The following is an 18841-nucleotide window of genomic DNA, read 5'->3' as shown; positions in this document are numbered from 1 at the left end:
TCGAGTGTTACATCACTGCAGATCTGATAATTTTAGTTCTAAGGTCCACAGTTCGGAAGGTATCTGCTTTCTTGTTTTTGTGCGATAAGATGTATTTTTTTTGTAATTGTGACAACTCTTCTACTTACAGAGATTCCGAGCAACACGCCGGAAGATGACGACTACCAACAGCGTCAAATCCAACAGTGGCAGATCGCTGTACAAGTGCCACCAAATGTAGCCCAGGGTGGACCAGGAAATTCGCCTCCTCCGGGCAGCGTGTGGATCCAAGTGCCCACCGGAGGCGGATACCCCCAACAGCCTACAGGCTATCCCCCGCAAGGAGGTGGATATCCACAACAACCAGGTGGATATCCTCAGCAACCAGGTGGGTCTCCCCAGCAATCAGGAACGTATCCTCAACAGCCAGGCGGTAACACTCAACAACCAACAGGTGGATACCCTCAACAACCTGCTGGTAGTTATCCGCAACAACCAACAGGTGGATACCCTCAACAACCTGCTGGTAGTTATCCGCAACAACCAACAGGTGGATATCCACAACAACCAACAGGTGGATATCCTCAACAACCAACAGGTGGATACCCTCAACAACCTGCTGGTAGTTATCCGCAACAACCAACAGGTGGATATCCACAACAACCAACAGGTGGATATCCTCAACAACCAACAGGTGGATATCCTCAACAACCTTCTGGCGGTTACCCACAACAACCTGCTGGCAGTTATCCGCAACAACCAACAGGTGGTTATCCTCAACAACCTTCTGGCGGTTACCCGCAAAAGCCCTCTTCAGAAGTACCTACAGGAGGCTACAATCCACCCAAACCAGTTGGTGCAAACACACAGCAACCGTCGGGAGGGTACCCTCAAAAACCTACAGGACAATATCCCCAACAACCATCCGGAGGATACCCCCAACAACCATCCGGAGGATATCCCCAACAACCATCCGGAGGATATCCCCAACAACCATCCGGAGGATACCCCCAAAAACCTTCCGGAGGATACCCCCAACAGCCTTCTGGAGGATATCCTCAGCAGCCTTCTGGTGGGCAATTTGAGTCCACGCCTGCTCCATTCCCAGCACCGGGACCGGGGCCGATACCATCAAATGAACTTAATCCAGGACAGGAGACGGGCTCTAACGCTGGGGCGGCTTTAGTAGAGTTGAGAAAATTCTGCCTGTCTCCACGTGGCCAGTTTCCCATCGACAAGTCATGCAGCAAATTTGTCAACTGCTGGGACGACGTCGCAATAGAAAGTGATTGTCCGGGTGGACTTGTGTTCAGTCCAGCTGGCTTCTGCGATTACCCTTACAACGTGGACTGCGGAAACCGCTTGACAGACCGTGAGTATAATCCTTTTTTGCGTGATACTACATAAACATCAAACTAAACGTATTCGCTGCATTTCAAATTAATAAATCTTTATTTTAAAATGATACTAGAAACACGCTTCTCCAAATTAACAAAAGACCCAAAATATCAACATAAATATGCGAGTTTTCTGTAATTTTAAACTTCTCCTGTAATTCGAAACAACTGATTAACTAACTCAATGAAGAAAGTGTCCTTTATAAGATGACAGTCGCTCAGGAGTTCACGAAATACATTCGATTCCAGTTCCCGAAACTTCTTTGCCGTATTCACAAGAACCGCCACTACACCCTACATTATTCCACTTTAGTTTAATTTTCACCATTTTTCCACCCTCGTATTCCAAAATATAAATTTCCACCAGAACTTTATATGTGAGTTTCGCATTTCTCATTGACTTTACCATCCTTGTAACACTGTTCAAAGAGATAATAATTCATATAAATATAAAAAAATAACAAAACGAATTTAAAATCGAGTGCTCGTGTTACAGAACCTCCTCCAGTGAGCGAAAAAGGACTGTGCCCTGGGCCGTACGGGGCGTACAGGGCTGCAGACAGCTGTTCAGGCTTCATCGTGTGTGTCACTGGGACACCCTACAAATTCCAATGTCCCGACGGACTCCACTACAATGACGTGAGTTTTACCCTGCGTTAAATCAATTTTTTTAAATATCAAACGTTAACAAAAGGGGTTCCTAATATTGTAACATTCGTCTTCCTTAAGATGTTTAATAATGAATGAACCTGATCATAAAGGCATTAAATTCCTTCGAAACGTCTGTCAACATCTACCAGACTTAAAAACTTGCATACCGAGCAGTGCATTAAAATATAAAGTTGATTGAACAGGAGTTGGTGTCCAATATAATACTCCAACTCTTATGCAATAAACGTTCAGTGAAGTGTTACATAAATATGGTTTTGTAAAATACATACTTTTATGCCCTGTTAAAAACCATAATCATCTGATTTGTATTATATGAATTAACATGTTTTTTGCCACTGATGATGACCTCTTGAAGTCGAAACGCGTTTGGCATTGGCGTCCTTCAAAGTCTAAACAGTTTCATTTCTATACATGCTTTATATTCAATTACACTATACGATATGCAACGTTTGAAAATCTATAAAATATTATAACATACATCACTTTAATCTGTTTTAATTCTTCATAGGAAGAACCGTCTTGCTTAAACGACTAAATCATCAATGACCAGTGTACAAGTAACATGTCTACGTTGATTAATTATGCGTATCAATTTATTTCCAAATTCACAGCATCTGCCTGAGAAGCAGGAAAATAGCAAGTTATACGGATAATACAATAATATATAAGATTTGAGGTTTTCACTGCGGTGAATACGAAGATTTCTGTCTTCTGGGTTGTTGCGCCGTGTAGTCTGGTAGATGTTTACCAACGTTTCAGAGGTCATACTGCCTCCATCATCAGGGCGATGAGTATGTAGATTTCTGTCTTCTGGGTTGTTGCACTGTGTAGTCTGGTCGATGTTAACCAACGTTTCAGAGGTCATACTGCCTCCGTCATCAGGGCGATGAGTATGTAGATTTCTGTCTTCTGGGTTGTTGCACTGTGTAGTCTGGTCGATGTTAACCAACGTTTCAGAGGTCATACTGCCTCCATCATCAGGGCGATGAGTATGAAGATTTCTGTCTTCTGGGTTGTTGCACTGTGTAGTCTGGTCGATGTTAACCAACGTTTCAGAGGTCATACTGCCTCCATCATCAGGGCGATGAGTATGAAGATTTCTGTCTTCTGGGTTGTTGCGCCGTGTAGTCTGGTCGATGTTAACCAACGTTTCAGAGGTCATACTGCCTCCGTCATCAGGGCGATGAATCTTTGGTAAACATCTACAAGACTACACAGCGCATCAACCCAGAAGACAGAAATCTTCATACTCACCGCTGTGAAAACCTCAAATCTTACATAATTATTTTTAATTAAGCAATTTTTTGAACTAACACTCTGAAGTACCGGCCAAAATACCACAATCTCCTCATTAGCGCCACAAGCACATTTCATTCGACGTTGTGACTGACTCCCGTTGACATTCCAGGAACTCGGAGTGTGTGACTATCCTTACAACGTAGACTGTCGCGGGACGCCGATAGGGCTTCCGGCTGTGACCCAGGAGACTACAGCGACGCCCTACCCAACAACCGGCATCAACCCCAGCAACGAAACCAACGTCTACAGCGGCACGTACGACACCTGGCTTAAGAGGATTCCAGCGAGTGAGTCGCACACACCCTGAGGAATAATTCTGTCCATGTTCGATCAATTTATTTTGTAATGCACGACACTGAAACATAACTGCCTTTCCAGGTTACACGCAGAGGAGATACAAACGCTTAGTGAAGAAGGATTAATTCTGTAAGTACCAGACTGCAGAAGAAGTGAATTCTGACAGGCACACGAATGTATAATGTAATGAATAACGAAGTTAAGCAATGCAAATGAAATACGCGTATACTTTGGTACTTAATTCTATGGACGTGTTGTATGTTCGTAACTCTGTAACATATAAAAGTAATTTAGTTAGTTATTAGTTAGTTAGTCAGTCTGTCAGTCAGAAAGTCAAGTTAAGTCTGTTGAAGTTTCTTTAGTTTGTTGGTTAGTTATTACGTTACATGAAAATGCAAATAGTTACTCTTTATGGGCAAATAAACGTGTATGAAATTTGTTCAAAATTTTCTCTGTGTTGTACTGGAGCACTTACCGATACGTGGTTTCAATAAAACAATATTTATTTATAGTTTATTTAACGACGCTTTTGTAATAGGTAAGACAATATAGCGTCTAATAAGAAGATGACAGTGAATAATGAACTGGAAAGAGTGTGGAAGGTAGTGGACTGATTTAAGGTACGAGGCTCGTCCACAAAGTAAGTTTCCCTGGGGCCGTTTACAGAAACAAAACACAATTTCGTGGAAATATTTATTGCAACAGATACAGCAAGTGTCCAGCTATTTTTCAACATATTCGCCACCGGAATTGAGACATTTGTCATACCGTGGGACCAACTTTTGAATACGTGTGTCGTAGAAGTCTGCCGCCTGGGATTGGAACCACTGTGTGACAACCATCTCCGCCTCTCTGTCATTCTCAAAACGCTGACGCTGACCGGACAGGAATTTCTTGAGGTGTAGGAAAAGATGGAAATCACTGGGAGCGAGGTCCGGGCTGTAGGGTGGATGATTAAACACCTCCCAGCTGAACTCCTGCAGGAGACTTGCTGTCCGTCGAGCAGTGTGCGGCCTAGCGTTATCACTGACCGCACTTCACAGTCGGCGGGAGCTGGAATAAGAACCTCCATCTTCAACAGCTGCAACGATGCTACTGTGAGAACGCGGGAAGTACCGTTAGTGCATGCGCCATGCTACGTCATTGCTCTATCACGTACGCACAGTCGCTTCGCGCAATAAAAGGTTTGCTAGCTGTGGGACGAGTGGGAAACTTACTTTGTGGACGCGCCTCGTACTATCGCGGCATGTGCCTGGTGGGACTGAAGAAAACGTGGACACTCATTTTGTTTCACTTTGGTGATAACAGACTTAAGACTGTCAGGACCGTGGGATCATGGGTTCGAATCCCGCTCTTAGCATGGATGTAGAGTACTGTAGCATATTGCGTTATTATTCAGATTATGTGCCTGACCAACTTCGTTCGAAGAGTCCTTCCTACTGTTGGAAGGGACTGTTCGGGAATTAATTATATAATCCGAACACGCCCTTAGCTAATAAAGACTAATTAATTATTACGAAATGTTACATGCTTTAAGACAGTAATAATGTAGTCTCTCTCTCCTACAGAATGGTTTTCAGGCCTGACGTGAAACCGGATCTGCAGCCAATGGCCCCAAGTTAGAACGTGAAGGCACTAACTCCCTCTACAGAGGTTCGCAGTGGTACTTGGGACTCAGCAACTCTGCATCCTACTGCATCCTACAGGATCTTAACGATTCGAGAGAAATCCTGAACCCGACTGCGGAAAGTGAATGAACAAGACGTAATTCAGGAGTAGAATTCTTAATTTCGAAATTTAAATCTTGATATTAACATTGGACTTAAGAAAGTTATTTCAGTGTTTTTACCGAGTTCTTCTACAATTCATGTGATAAAAGCTGTATTACTTCTAAATTTGTATGGAGGATAAATTATAGATTTATGTCTCGCGATCTACTGTTAGTAGGAGTTCTATATCAAAAAAGTAGAAAACCAGAAATACTTTCTAAAATTTTTAATTTTACGTGTTATAAAATCCAGAATTATTGGCATAAATTCTCGATCTGGAGGCCTAATCAACAAGTTCCAAAAGTCGGTAAACACATACATAGTAATTTATCTGTATTAACGGGAAGGAAACTTCCACACGGTATTGTACAACCTTTAACTAAATTTTATGAAATTTTACAAGAAGAAATTTCATCGGATTAAAATCGAAGTAGTTTCGCTCAATGGAAAAGATATTCAGCACCATACACAGACGTTGTGCAGAAGAGATAATTTTTAATATTTTAATTAATTTATGAACAGGACTGTGCAAAAGTCAGGACACACTAGAAATCAAAACACATATAAATATATTTCTTCTATGCGATTTTACATTTAATTTGTTCGATATCATACATATCTTCACATATAACTTAAAAAACACGTAACAGCAAATGATCTTGTTACTTCAAGTATTCAAAATGGTCGCATTCGGTGGATGACCAGTGTGTCTTAGCTTTGACACCAATCTGTATGACATATTAGCAATTCGAGTAGACAGAATTAAAACGATGTGTGCAAGGGGTTAATTAATCTCTTTAAAACTAACTAACTAACTAGATGGCTTACCGAACCCGAAGGTTCATCACCGAATTAACCAAAGCCCTCCACCGGACCCTGTCCTGGGCCAACAAAATCCAGTCTCCTTCAACTCCTATCTCCCATAGATACCGCCTGAGATTATCCTCCCATCTACGTCTAGGTCTCCCCAGCGGTCTCTTCCCCTCAGGCTTCCCAAATAGTGGACCCATCCAACTAGATGGCTTAGGGAACCCGAAGGTTCATCACCGAATTAACCAAAGCCCTCCACCGGACCCTGTCCTGGGCCAACAAAATCCGGTCTCCTTCAACTCCTATCTCCCATAGATCCCGCCTGAGATTATCCTCCCTTCTACGTCTAGGTCTCCCCAGAGGTCTCTTCCCCTCAGGCTTCCCAAATAGTGGACCCAATCAACCAGATGGCTTACCGAACCCGAAGGTTCATCACCGAATTAACCAAAGCCCTCCACCGGACCCTGTCCTGGGCCAAACAAAATCCGGTCTCCTTCAACTCCTATCTCCCAGAGATTATCCTCCCATCTACGTCTAGGTCTCCCCAGAGGTCTCTTCCTCTCAGGCTTCCCAAATAGTGGACCCAACCAACCAGATGGCTTACCGAACCCGAAGGTTCATCACCGAATTAACCAAAGCCCTCCACCGGACCCTGTCCTGGGCCAACAAAATCCAGTCTCCTTCAACTCCTATCTCCCATAGATCCCGCCTGAGATTATCCTCCCATCTACGTCTAGGTCTCCCCAGCGGTCTCTTCCCTTCAGGTTTCCCGACCAATACCCGGTGCACACCTCTTGAGACCTCATAATTGTCCTCTTTGCCAAGTATTTTAGCACATTTATATCCCAGATGTGGATAGAATTTTAGATACATTACACCGACATTAAATTACAATGCAACACACTTGCTCTGGAGTCCCTAAACAATATCGTAATAGCTTACACGTAGTGAAGCGACTCCAATGAGCGACGGTAATATTTGGTACTAGGGCTATCATCAGTTATTAAGGCTTACGAGAAACATATTTTTCGAATCGGAATTTAGGTCTAGCAGGATGCATCGCTTCTGAATATGGTGATACATGGTTTCTCACCATAACGGGATATTATTTTAAAACTTAATCGTCGTAAATTTAAACCGATTAATTAATGTAAAACATAACCTCTCAGATTGATAACTTTGCTTATATTTTGGTAGATCTAATAATTTTAGTTGATGTTAATTGTAATATTATAAGTTAGAAATATTTCTTTTTTGCGAACTTCGTAATTATTTTAAGCTGTTATGCGCTGATGTGGCAACTGTCTTGAAAGTACAGTTTTTCTTGTAGCATCTGTGACGCAATTATTTTCATAAATGTAAACATTAAATCATATTAAAATTTAAAACTGACACTTGAAACATGTAAATTATTGACTAATAAATTACATCTTTAGTCTGGTTATTGTCGTCATTAAAATATATACAATGAGAATCAATGCCCCTTTACTTAGTAAACATAAATATTTTATTGCCAATAAAGAGAGTTTCCTTTTCTTACATCGACAATTAGTCTCCTGCTGTACAACTAAAATCAGTCAAAAACGTTTTGATCGTTGCTGTTGGTAGCAGTGGGGGTTTGTCAAACATGTCAAAACTCCAACAGAATTCTCTGAGACAAGTTTAACGTACTTAAGATATTCAAAATGATTTTGCCGTGTGCATTTCTGAAGAGACTTCTTCTTTAATCATTCGTTCTACACGTATTCATTTTATGTAATAATTACATACTAACTCTGTGATTTAGTAATCATCTATTTAGCTTAAGATTTGAGGTTCTCGCGGTTGTGATTACGGCGATGGTTAACTTCTGGGTTGTAGAAACCGTGTAGTCTCGTAGAAGTTCACCATCGCTTTCGGAGATCCTTACTGCCTCCATCATTAGGGCTATGAGTTGATAATACAGACAGCAAGGACCTCTGAAACGTCGGTAAACTTCTACTAGACTACACGGTGCTACAACCCAAAAAGACAGCCATCTTGTGTCTATGCAGCGTGATTGTATTTGAGAATGAGTGCATTGATGATGAGTGTTATGCCTTGTTGGGTGCAAAAACACTGTTCAACGTAACAAATAAATATTTGTTCAAACTGCAGTGTTCTGTTTATTTAATCTTATTGCCCGTTACATGTCGAACCCTAGAGCGTTGTGCCATCCTACCAATAATTTCTAGTTATAAAAATGATTTAAGTTTATTTCTAATGTAAGAGACGGGGAAGGAAATTTTAATTGAGGTAAGTTCTGCAACGGTTAAATAAATATGGTCTAGCGGTTAGAACGCTGGCTTTGTAATCCTGGGGTCCCGGGTTCGATTCCCGGTGGTGCCCGAATTTATAACTTGTGTTTGGCAAGACCGTGGTCTAGGCAACACGGAGTTTTCCTCCGTGGCATCCCAACAATTACTCCATTCACACACAGAAGAAGGCAATGGCAAACCACTTCTGGATCATCTGCCAAGAACGTATATGAACAGGTCCCAGTTCGAGAAAAGGATGGAAGGATCCTGTTCATATGGACCTGTCATCAGACAGAACACTAAATAATAATAAGATGAGGTGGTCTAGCGGTTAGAACGCTGGCTTTGTAATCCTGATGGTCTCGGGTTCGATTCCCGGCGGTGCCCGAATTTATAACTTGTGTTGGGCAAGGCCGCGGTCTAGGCAACACGGAGTTTTCCTCCGGGGGCTTCCCCGGTTTCTCCGTGGCATCCCAACAATTACTCCATTCACACACAGAAGAAGGCAATGGCAAACCACTTCTGGATCATCTGCCAAGAACGTATATGAACAGGTCCCAGTCCGAGAAAAGGATGGAAGGATCCTGTTCATATGGACCTGTCCTCAGACAGAACACTAAATAAATAATAAATAATAAATACCTGCAGATGTTCTGCGAGAAAGAAACTTCCGAAAACTTCCTTTTTCACGACTTGACGAAGAAATATTCCGAAAACATCTGACTTATTTTTGGACGTGTGTGTAGTGTGTTTTCTTAATTAGCGGAATATCAACAACTACAACACAAAGTACATCAATTAGACTTTTAAAAAATTAAATTGCTCTAGAAAATCGTTCGATCTGTAAAGAACGAAGAAACGAACTTCGCGGTCTGTGCAGGCTATCTCGGAGCCTTTTGTTAGGATAGTAAAATACAGAAGCCTCAGATGGGCTGGGCATGTGGCTATAACAACGCAGGTACGAAGTTCACTTAGAATTTTGGCAACAAACCTATAGGAAACTGCCCATTTGGAAGAAGATGAAATAAATGAAATTAAGGTGTATCTTAAGGAATATCTTGCGAGAATGAGAAGTTGATAACAGTGGTTCATGTTGGAGTCCAACACATATTTTGAACGGTCGGAATATGCTTCCACAGTCCTAGTTTATAAATGTTTTAGCTACATCGTAAAATGTTTCTATCCTGGCTCTCTAAACTTCAGATGGCAGACGTGAATAAATCCAGTTAAATTCTATTATTTTTCATTTAAAACATACCTGACAGAATATTAAACATAATTATTTTATTCTAAAAATTCCTCTTTATCAACGATTTTTTTTTATTTTATTATTTAGTGTTCTGTCTGACGACAGGTCCATATGAACAGGATCCTTCCATCCTTTTCTAGGACTGGGACCTGTTCATATACGTTCTTGGCAGATGATCCAGAAGTGGTTTGCCATTGCCTTCTTCTGTGTGTGAATGGAGTAATTGTTAGGATGCCACGGAGAAACCGGGGAAGCCCCCGGAGGAAAACTCCATGTTGCCTAGACCACGGCCTTGCCCAACACAAGTTATAAATTCGGGCACCGCCGGGAATCGAACCCGAACCCCAGGATTATAAGGCTAGCGTTCTAACCGCTAGACCACCGTGGCGTTTTATCAACGATATAAATTAACAATATTTTAACAGCATTTCTGCGAAAATAAACCTTAACTGTTGACGGATGACCTGGCGTGTTGATGTTTGTGATTTATCAGTAGCGGCCACGGTTTATATTTTTATTCTGAGCACTTCTGGATAGCCCTGTGTTACTTTATCTGTGAGCGGAATAATATAGTTAAGTGAATATTAAAATTTTCTGGATTCCCTGCTGTAATTAAATTATTATCTTCAAAATCAATCCTTGTTGTTTTGATAGTTTATTTATTTGCTAAATACTTGATTTTCTAGATTATCTGCTGTCAGGAGAATTTTTCTCATTGTCATCTCCGCAAATCAGTTCTCATTTTAAAAAACGGGCGTTTAAAAACTAAGAGAAAGTTTTACAAGTGGATGTCAGAAGAGAAGAACGTACAGACTAGCAGAACCCCCCAAAACGTTTGATTACGCTGGACATAAAGCAGAGTAAAAACTGCCTAATGGACTACAGAAGTGCAAATACACGAAAAATAACAACAAAAGGAACAATTGGTGATTAACCCAACGCTGAAGTAACTCTTTCCCCGAGAGATAAATTTCGGGTTAAATTCTTCATCCCTATTAAGTATTAGCTAGAATCTAATTTGAACAGAAGATGAATCATATAAGAAAATTTTTAAATTTTAATTTTTAATTGTTTATTTTAACCGTCTAATCACAATAAAATATTTTATTAAATATTAAAATATTATTACTATAATTAACATTTAATATTTAAAATATATTAAAATGATGCTCTTTCTATCGAAATGTTCGATTTACAATTAGAGCATCATCATTTTCACGACATGTTTCGGTTTTCATTGAACCATCTTCAGGTGTATAATCGATATAAATTTAAATGTAATATTCTAAATGCAATCCTTCGTCAGATGTCCATTAAATATCGGAAAGTTATCCTCTTCTAGATCAATTGTACTTTGTTATCACATTCAATGTTGTTTCGTAAATGTATGTCGCGTATAGCGTGATCTTGCGTGGGTGAAATGTTTATAGTGGTTTTTTATAATCTGCCTGTAAATTAAATAATAATTTTATAATTTTATAATAATTTTATTTTTAGTGTATTTTCACGGACAGCTCTGCTATAAAGCCTATTAATTGTGTGGAAAAAATTTGATTTCACCATTTAATTACCATCTTGCAGATAATAACGGAACTTCGTCATAGGCTATAGTACAGTGGACCAGCTACAGATAGCGATGGTGTCCAGTTAGAAGCTGTTAGGGATTTGCACTCAAATTGTTAACTTCTTCACCGCAAGATGTCTTATAGTTGTCATGGACACCGATTTCGTCGAAACGTACTACTATAAATATTATTAATTTTGTTACCAGTTTCAAAAATAGTTCTTGATACTGGCAATAAACCTTTTCCTACATGCATCACATCTGAAAAAATACGATATCTGACTTTAGTGTATTTTTTATTTGTAGTGTTCTGTCTGACGACAGGTCCATATGAACAGGATCTTTCCATCCTTTTCTCGGACTGGGACCTGTTCTTGGCAGATGATCCAGAAGTGGTTTGCCATTGCCTTCTTCTGTGTGTGAATGGAGTAATTGTTGGGATGCCACGGAGGAAAACTCCGTGTTGCCTAGACCACGGCCTTGCCCAACACAAGTTATAAATTCGGGCACCGCCGGGAATCGAACCCGAGACCCCAGGATTACAAGGCCAGCTTTCTAACCTCTAGACCACCGTCGGTTAGTGTATAATGTTTGAAAATATCCATGGTAAAGTATACGTAGTTGCAATGGAATCTACTCAATCGATCAGTCGTTTGGGAAATAACCTTGTAAAACAACGTTTCAGAGACAATGGTGACGAGAATATGAACTGATGAAAGTGGGAAAAAAGATATAGTCATTTGTTTCAAGTAATGTGTTTATTTAAAAACATTTTATTGCATAAAAAACGTTTAGATTAGTGGTACCAGTTCTGTGAATGAATCATTTCTTCCACTTAAATGTCGTGTAACTTAAGAATGCTATTTATTTATTTATAATTTATTTAACGACGTTTTTCCAGTAGCTCAGACTATATACAGTAGAATAAGAGGATGATAATGAATAATGAATTCGAAAGAATGTGGAAAGTAATACTTTAAGGTATTATCCTGGAATTTGTATGGGGAAATTGAGGAAAACCACGAAAAACCCCAGTCAGAATGGACGAGATCTGATCCCGGGCCCTCCCGAATACAAAGCATGAGTGTTGTTAATCTAACAACTCGACCACGGCTTTCGGTGAGAACGCTGTTATGGGACAATATATTTTCCACATGCCTAACAAGGAGAAAACGTCACCAACAGAAATTAACACATTACCGAAATCCCTAACATATTGAAATATACGGAAACTGACACTAGATTTAGATTTTTCCCGTTCTTGTAAAGTATTATCATTGTATTTCCCACAGTTTAAACAAAAATACTGCATTCAGCGAACGCTGACCTTGTAATCCTGGGGTCTCGGGTTCGATTCCCGGCGGTGCCCGAATTTATAACTTGTGTTGGGCAAGGCCGTGGTCTAGGCAACACGGAGTTTTCCTCCGGGGGCTTCCCCGGTTTCTCCGTGGCATCCCAACAATTACTCCATTCACACACAGAAGAAGCCAATGGCAAACCACTTCTGGATCATCTGCCAAGAACGTATATGAACAGGTCCCAGTCCGAGAAAAGGATGGAAGGATCCTGTTCATATGGACCTGTCGTCAGACAGAACACTAAATATACCTGATGTCATCAGATCTTTTTACAATTTTTAAAGCTGTGTCACTTACTTTAAAATTAGGCGTGAGTCATTATCCGTCTGTCTCTCTCTCTCTTTTAATTATGTTTTAAAAAAAGTAGAGCATTTCCTTGACCTTGGTATGACCGGCCGTCCTTTGCGTCCCATTTAACTTCCTACCGTAAATAATTGTAATATGGCGGTTGTACGAGCTTGAAAGATCAGAGCAACACTAACGCCACTTACTGTAAGGTTCTGAAATGTAAAATAGTGATGTGACATATTTTGCCTGTGAAGTCACATGTTGCACTATCAGCAGACTGAAAAACATCGTGTCTCTTCTAATTTTATGTAAATTTTACTGGCAATACTTTTAAAGCACTGAAAACTTTAAAATAGTCGGTAATAACAAGACAGACTAATAATGAGAACAGTGGAGCAGCATAAAGCAATAAAAAAGTGTGAGAAATGTCTTTGTATTGAAGTCGAATGTTCTGAACTCAGGAATAGGAGAGGTGCGCATGCGCACTTAGTCATTTGTCTACGAGGCCGTTACGTCACGAACATTTGAGTAGACGTTTAAAACTTCGCATGACGAGAGATTGCAATTGCAGCTATAAATTGTACATGGAACATGGATAACATGTTAACACTTCTACACACAGCTACAGCACGATTGATTGAGGTTACTTCTGAGAAGTTCAACGTAGCGACTGTCTAGACCAGTGGTATTCAACATTTTTTGTTCGCGTACCCCCAGATATAATTTCTCTTCAACTTTGTACCCCCAAAGTTGTTGGTGTATAATTCAAGTTAAATAATCTACATCTAAAATAAATTAAATAAATTACATTACTGATTATTCAGTGTTTATCATAAAATAATATATTTTTTTAAAATTTTACGTACCCCCTAAGATGTCTTCGCGTACCCCAGGTTGAATACCACTAATCTAGACCAGCGATTCCTAGACTTTTTTTCCCCGACCCACCGATAGTTTGTCAGTTATTTTATTTAGTGTTCTGTCTGACGACAGGTCCATATGAACAGGATCCTTCCATCCTTTCCTCGGACTGGGACCTGTTCACATACGTTCTTGGCAGATGATCCAGAAGTGGTTTGCCATTGCCTTCTTCTGTGTGTGTTGGGATGCCACGGAGAAACCGGGGAAGCCCCCGGAGGAAAACTCCGTGTTGCCTAGACCACGGCCTTGCCCAACACAAGTTATAAATCTGAGCAACCCCGGGAATCGAACCAGAGACCCCAGGATTACAAGGCCAGCGTTCTAACCGCTAGACCACCTCATCTTATTATTATTTAGTGTTCTGTCTGACGACAGGTCCATATGAACAGGATCCTTCCATCCTTTTCTCGGACTGGGACCTGTTCATATACGTTCTTGGCAGATGATCCAGAAGTGGTTTGCCATTGCCTTCTTCTGTGTGTGAATGGAGTAATTGTTGGGATGCCACTGAGGAAAACTCCGTGTTGCCTAGACCACGGCCTTGCCCAACACAAGTTATAAATCTGAGCACCACCAGGAATCGAACCCGAGACCCCCAGGATTACAAAGCCAGCGTTCTAACCGCTAGACCACCGTGGCTATGACATAATATAAAACAATTAAATAACGGGTTGAGTGATTAGCGACCGTAATTAGATTTCTGAATTTCCCTCAATTCTTCCGTTTAATTTTCCGGACCTGGTAAACAATAATGTAACACCTCGGCTCAACTAATGAACTTCAGATACTGCTCTGTTTAACCAATAAACATATCCGATAACACCCCGCGACTTCACTCTACACATGTCTCTTCTTGCGTTAACAAAGCTCTAAATCTCAAACCTATTTAGCTCGCAATTTAGCGGAGTATCAGTACTGATTGTTAAGTTTTGCATATATATTTCTGATTCCTCCTAAGACATTTTTTCCTTCCCTCAAATCTGGAATAAGAAAACAAATTGTAATCAGAAGTGGTTTGCACTGGAAAATACAGTGTTAGGGAGTTACACAGTTCTGCAAAGCAACGGAATGCGACTTATTTTCAGACAAAACCTAATTATTCACGACATACCTATTCACTGCTCAGTTACTAAGTGATTTAGAGTCTTTGGTTCGATCCCGCAACACATATATTACGTTTATTTCTATTTTAGTTTGGCAAATTTCAATTCTTTCCATTCAACCGAAGAGAAAACCTAGTCTCTAGGCTCTGACGGTGTTACAGGCAAACATGTTAAATAACAGTGACTCTAAAGCTGTGTTTCTCCTGAACCGCACACACACGATAATTTCTTCACGATTTCACTTTCTACAGCTGTACACGCGACGAGTTGATATTTTCCAAAACATTAAAGAACATTTTGTGTCTTATATTTAAATGCGTAACAGCTGTCAACCCACCGTGACACACATGAATTGTTACATTCTCTAAAGAATTAACCACTTTCATGTTTCGGCCTATAGTTAGTTATCCATTCAACACTTTCCATGCTATGGACGATATATCTCGTTTACAGACACTGACTCTTTAGTAGGATGATCAGTGAAAGAAACGTGTCCACTGTCTCAAAAGTTAAAGCTGAGTATTCATGACTTTCAGACTAAATAAATTTAACGTTACAGCTCATAAACTAAGAAGCGAATTTAATAATTTTAAATAGTAAATAGCAAAACTTTTTAACGAGTGAGGATCGCTTCCTTTCATATCCTTTGCAACTCATCATTAATTACCATCCTGTCATTCCACGCTTCACAGCTAGTCTGAGCAAGTGACGTCATTAAATAAATTATAAATAAAATATTTTTAGCGTGATGTATGACAGGAACAATCACTGAACGTAAAAAGTTACCAAACATGTCAAGTCAGTCACTGAATTAGACAGCAACAAGTAGATTCTGTCTAGGGCGTCATATTATTGGTTACAAGATCCGATAATTTAAATGGAAGGATTGGAAAAAAAAAAACTGGAAAGAATGCCAGATTTATCGGTCTAATCATTGCCGAGAACAGGCAGATCTCTGACTCACGAATGGAAATTAGGATTGCTAATCTCTTAATTTCTGGCAGAAAATCTGGTCTGCCGGGTTCAGAATTACGAATCTGTTGGCTACAGGACATTCTCTCCGCCAATGAAATAAACAACTAAACAAATATGGAGTTATGTATTTTTTTAACTTAGTTTACGAGAAGAAGCGATGTTTTTCGAAACGCTAGTAGACGTGCTGTGCGCAGGCGTGGTCAAGGCAGGGACCGTTAGCTGTTACGGCATTCTAACCACAAGCAAGCGTCCATTTCCTGATAGATCACGAATCCTACATTCACAGTCTCTGTTGTCTGTTTCAAGATCATTTCCTTGCGGAAACCTCAAACTAAAACAGACTATCTGCCAGGATTTATCAACATTCGTCCTCCGCTTTGATAACCGTGCCCTTGTTCTGAGAGAATTTGCTTTCCCTTCGATATTTGAATAACCTCTGACATATTTTTGTTTTGATCTTACACCTTTCTCCTTACGCGATGACATTCAAGTGCCAGCCAGACGAACACAAGCAGCAGGGTGACCAACCTCGCCGACAAAAGAATCTGTTACAAGATTGCATCAGACGGAAGACTCATTAGGTAAATGTTTAGGCGGCTTCGTAGTTTCTACTGCATCATGAGGATGGAAAAGAAAGTACAAGTTAACGTCTTAACACAAATGCCACTGGAAAAGACAACTCGCTAAACCCAAACGTCGTGCATAAACAATTTGAATGGTCGTCCTGCCATCTGTTGACAAGATTATCCAAAAAAGAAAAAGATTTTTCTGTAGGCCTGTGTTGTTTATTCAGCTGTTTAGGTTATATATCGTGGTAGTTCAGCAGGGGGTGACTTGAATGGACAGACTGACATTCCTTAACCAAAATAACTAAGCAGAGAAATCGTGGATGTTGGCTTATTATCCATCCCTTCAAGTCAAATTAGACAGACTTCATATGTCTTTAACGCACAATATATTTGAATTACAAACACAGCCGTTGAAATGTTACACTAGCACGATTTAGTATTCGATAGAATATAAAACTCATTTTTCAGTATATCGGTCCAGGGACATTCGAGACGATAATCCGGCGCGTCTCAAAACTTTGTGCTGTGTCCTCAGTGATGGAACCTATGGCAGTTGTGATTCGATTCCGCAACTCTGGCAAAGATTGCGGCGTAAATGGATACTCGGTTGGATAGTTTCATGTGGAATTGTGTGCGAAATGCGCGTTACACATCTGTTGCAGACTCTGTCTTCCGTAACTGCAGAACACACGAACTCCTCTGCTGTGGGGGTAGCCATTTCCAAAACTAGTGGCATCTAGCGGAGGCGTGCAAAACAACAATCACCCGGGTCATTTGAAACAAAACTTTGAGAGATTTTCTACCTACTGGCGCGGCTGTGAAGTTCTGAGTACGTCGCATTTGCTATCTGTATCATTTTTAAAGTGTAAACCTCTTTTTTTAGCTCACCCTGTATTCGTGTTGAACTGGGCCTTCAGAGGGCTCGTTGTTCATCCCCCGTGTGATAAATGAATATGGAGCAGCGGTGGTATTATACTGACAGGGGACGACTCTGAGAAAGACCTGTCCTAGTGCCATTGGGCGCGAATCTGGGACTTCATATCGAGAAGCCGATATCACCTCGTACAGTACTGAATAAGAAATAAACTGAGCACGTGAAGGAGAGATGCAACGTCAGAGGAAGATAACACACGAACATGATGTCACTTAAACCCCTTATATTCTGAAATAACCAGCCGGGGGAGATAAAGTCATGAAAAAACAAATAAATACCCAGCTAAAACGTTCTGACGGATTAACATAAGATAGGTGAAGTGTCATTTTTGGTATTCAATGTCACATTTAGCAAATATATTGGTCCTATATGTAGCAATAATATACAATGATAATACAGGTATCCCCCGATTTACGCCGGGGATGCGTTCCTGGACGAACCGGCGTAAACGAAATCGGCGTAAATTGAAATTATTTTATAATGTAAATCAATGGGAAGTCAATGACGTGTTCCCGGCACCCAAACAAGCGGTTAGAACGCTGGCCTTGTAATCCTGGGGTCTCGGGTTCGATTCCCGGCGGTGCCCGAATTTATAACTTGTGTTGGGCAAGGCCGTGGTCTAGGCAACACGGAGTTTTCCTCCGGGGGCTTCCCCGGTTTCTCCGTGGCATCCCAACAATTACTCCATTCACACACAGAAGAAGCCAATGGCAAACCACTTCTGGATCATCTGCCAAGAACGTATATGAACAGGTCCCAGTCCGAGAAAAGGATGAAAGAATCCTGTTCATATGGACCTGTCCTCAGACAGAACACTAAATAAAAAATAAATTTAAAAAATATATTTTATTCACTTAAAATCGGCAATTCGTTTGTACCCGCGATTCTTTCATGTCATTGATGTGCACAGTCATCTCTGCTGTTATGCGATAGTTGCGTTCATGTAAGACGCCGACGTATAGAAAATCGCGTAGTAAAAATAACACCGGTACCTCCGCAGAAATGAAATTAGTCCTTTGAAAGTTTAAAGCGCATAAGAAGAAACTCGCATATGCAAAAGTTTGCATTTCACAAACAGCTTTTACCGATTCACCGATCTCATTGGAGCAAATTCGCGTTAACGAAACATACGTAATTGCAGAGGTGACTGTATTTATAATTGTTATTCAAAATCAGCGATGTAAGAATTACGATTTAGTATAAGAATCAGTACGAGATACATTTTAAAACGTCATAAATAATAGCAAAATATTTTTTTTTCACTTTTTGACTTTCTGGTTTTAAAATCGGCGCAAATCGAGAGCTACCCGTACATGTTTTTTAGGCATGCAGTATTTTCTTTCAATTACGTAACTGCGTGGGCGAATCACGTGTCGTCTTT

The 18841-nt window shown here is 40.4% G+C and overlaps 2 protein-coding genes across 4 annotated transcripts in view; one reads left to right on the top strand and one right to left on the bottom strand.

Annotated features, from left to right (window-relative positions):
• The window catches only part of LOC110834304 (uncharacterized), a 36851-nt gene extending 28493 nt beyond the window's left edge, over window positions 1-8358 (top strand). Inside the window, exons 2-7 of one of the 2 annotated variants that reach the window (XM_087340129.1) lie at window positions 131-625; window positions 674-1351; window positions 1873-2015; window positions 3457-3634; window positions 3726-3773; window positions 5213-8358. In XM_087340129.1, coding sequence (XP_087196255.1) covers window positions 131-625; window positions 674-1351; window positions 1873-2015; window positions 3457-3634; window positions 3726-3769 — 1538 coding nt within the window. In that variant the 3' untranslated portion in view covers window positions 3770-3773; window positions 5213-8358. Of the gene's footprint in view, window positions 1-130; window positions 1352-1872; window positions 2016-3456; window positions 3635-3725; window positions 3774-5212 lie in introns of both variants that reach the window. The other variant, XM_022073308.2, reaches the window with a different exon arrangement.
• Window positions 1-18841, bottom strand: part of LOC110834321 (protein obstructor-E) — a 241000-nt gene that overhangs the window by 123236 nt on the left and 98923 nt on the right. The gene's annotated exons all lie outside the window — the stretch shown is intronic.

The sequence above is a fragment of the Zootermopsis nevadensis genome, unplaced genomic scaffold (assembly GCF_977971745.1).
Source record: "Zootermopsis nevadensis isolate Lab colony 2312 unplaced genomic scaffold, Znev_1.0 Znev_ptg000061l, whole genome shotgun sequence".
In the NCBI taxonomy this organism is placed as follows: domain Eukaryota; kingdom Metazoa; phylum Arthropoda; class Insecta; order Blattodea; family Termopsidae; genus Zootermopsis; species Zootermopsis nevadensis.
This window is presented reverse-complemented; position numbering and strand designations above follow the sequence as displayed.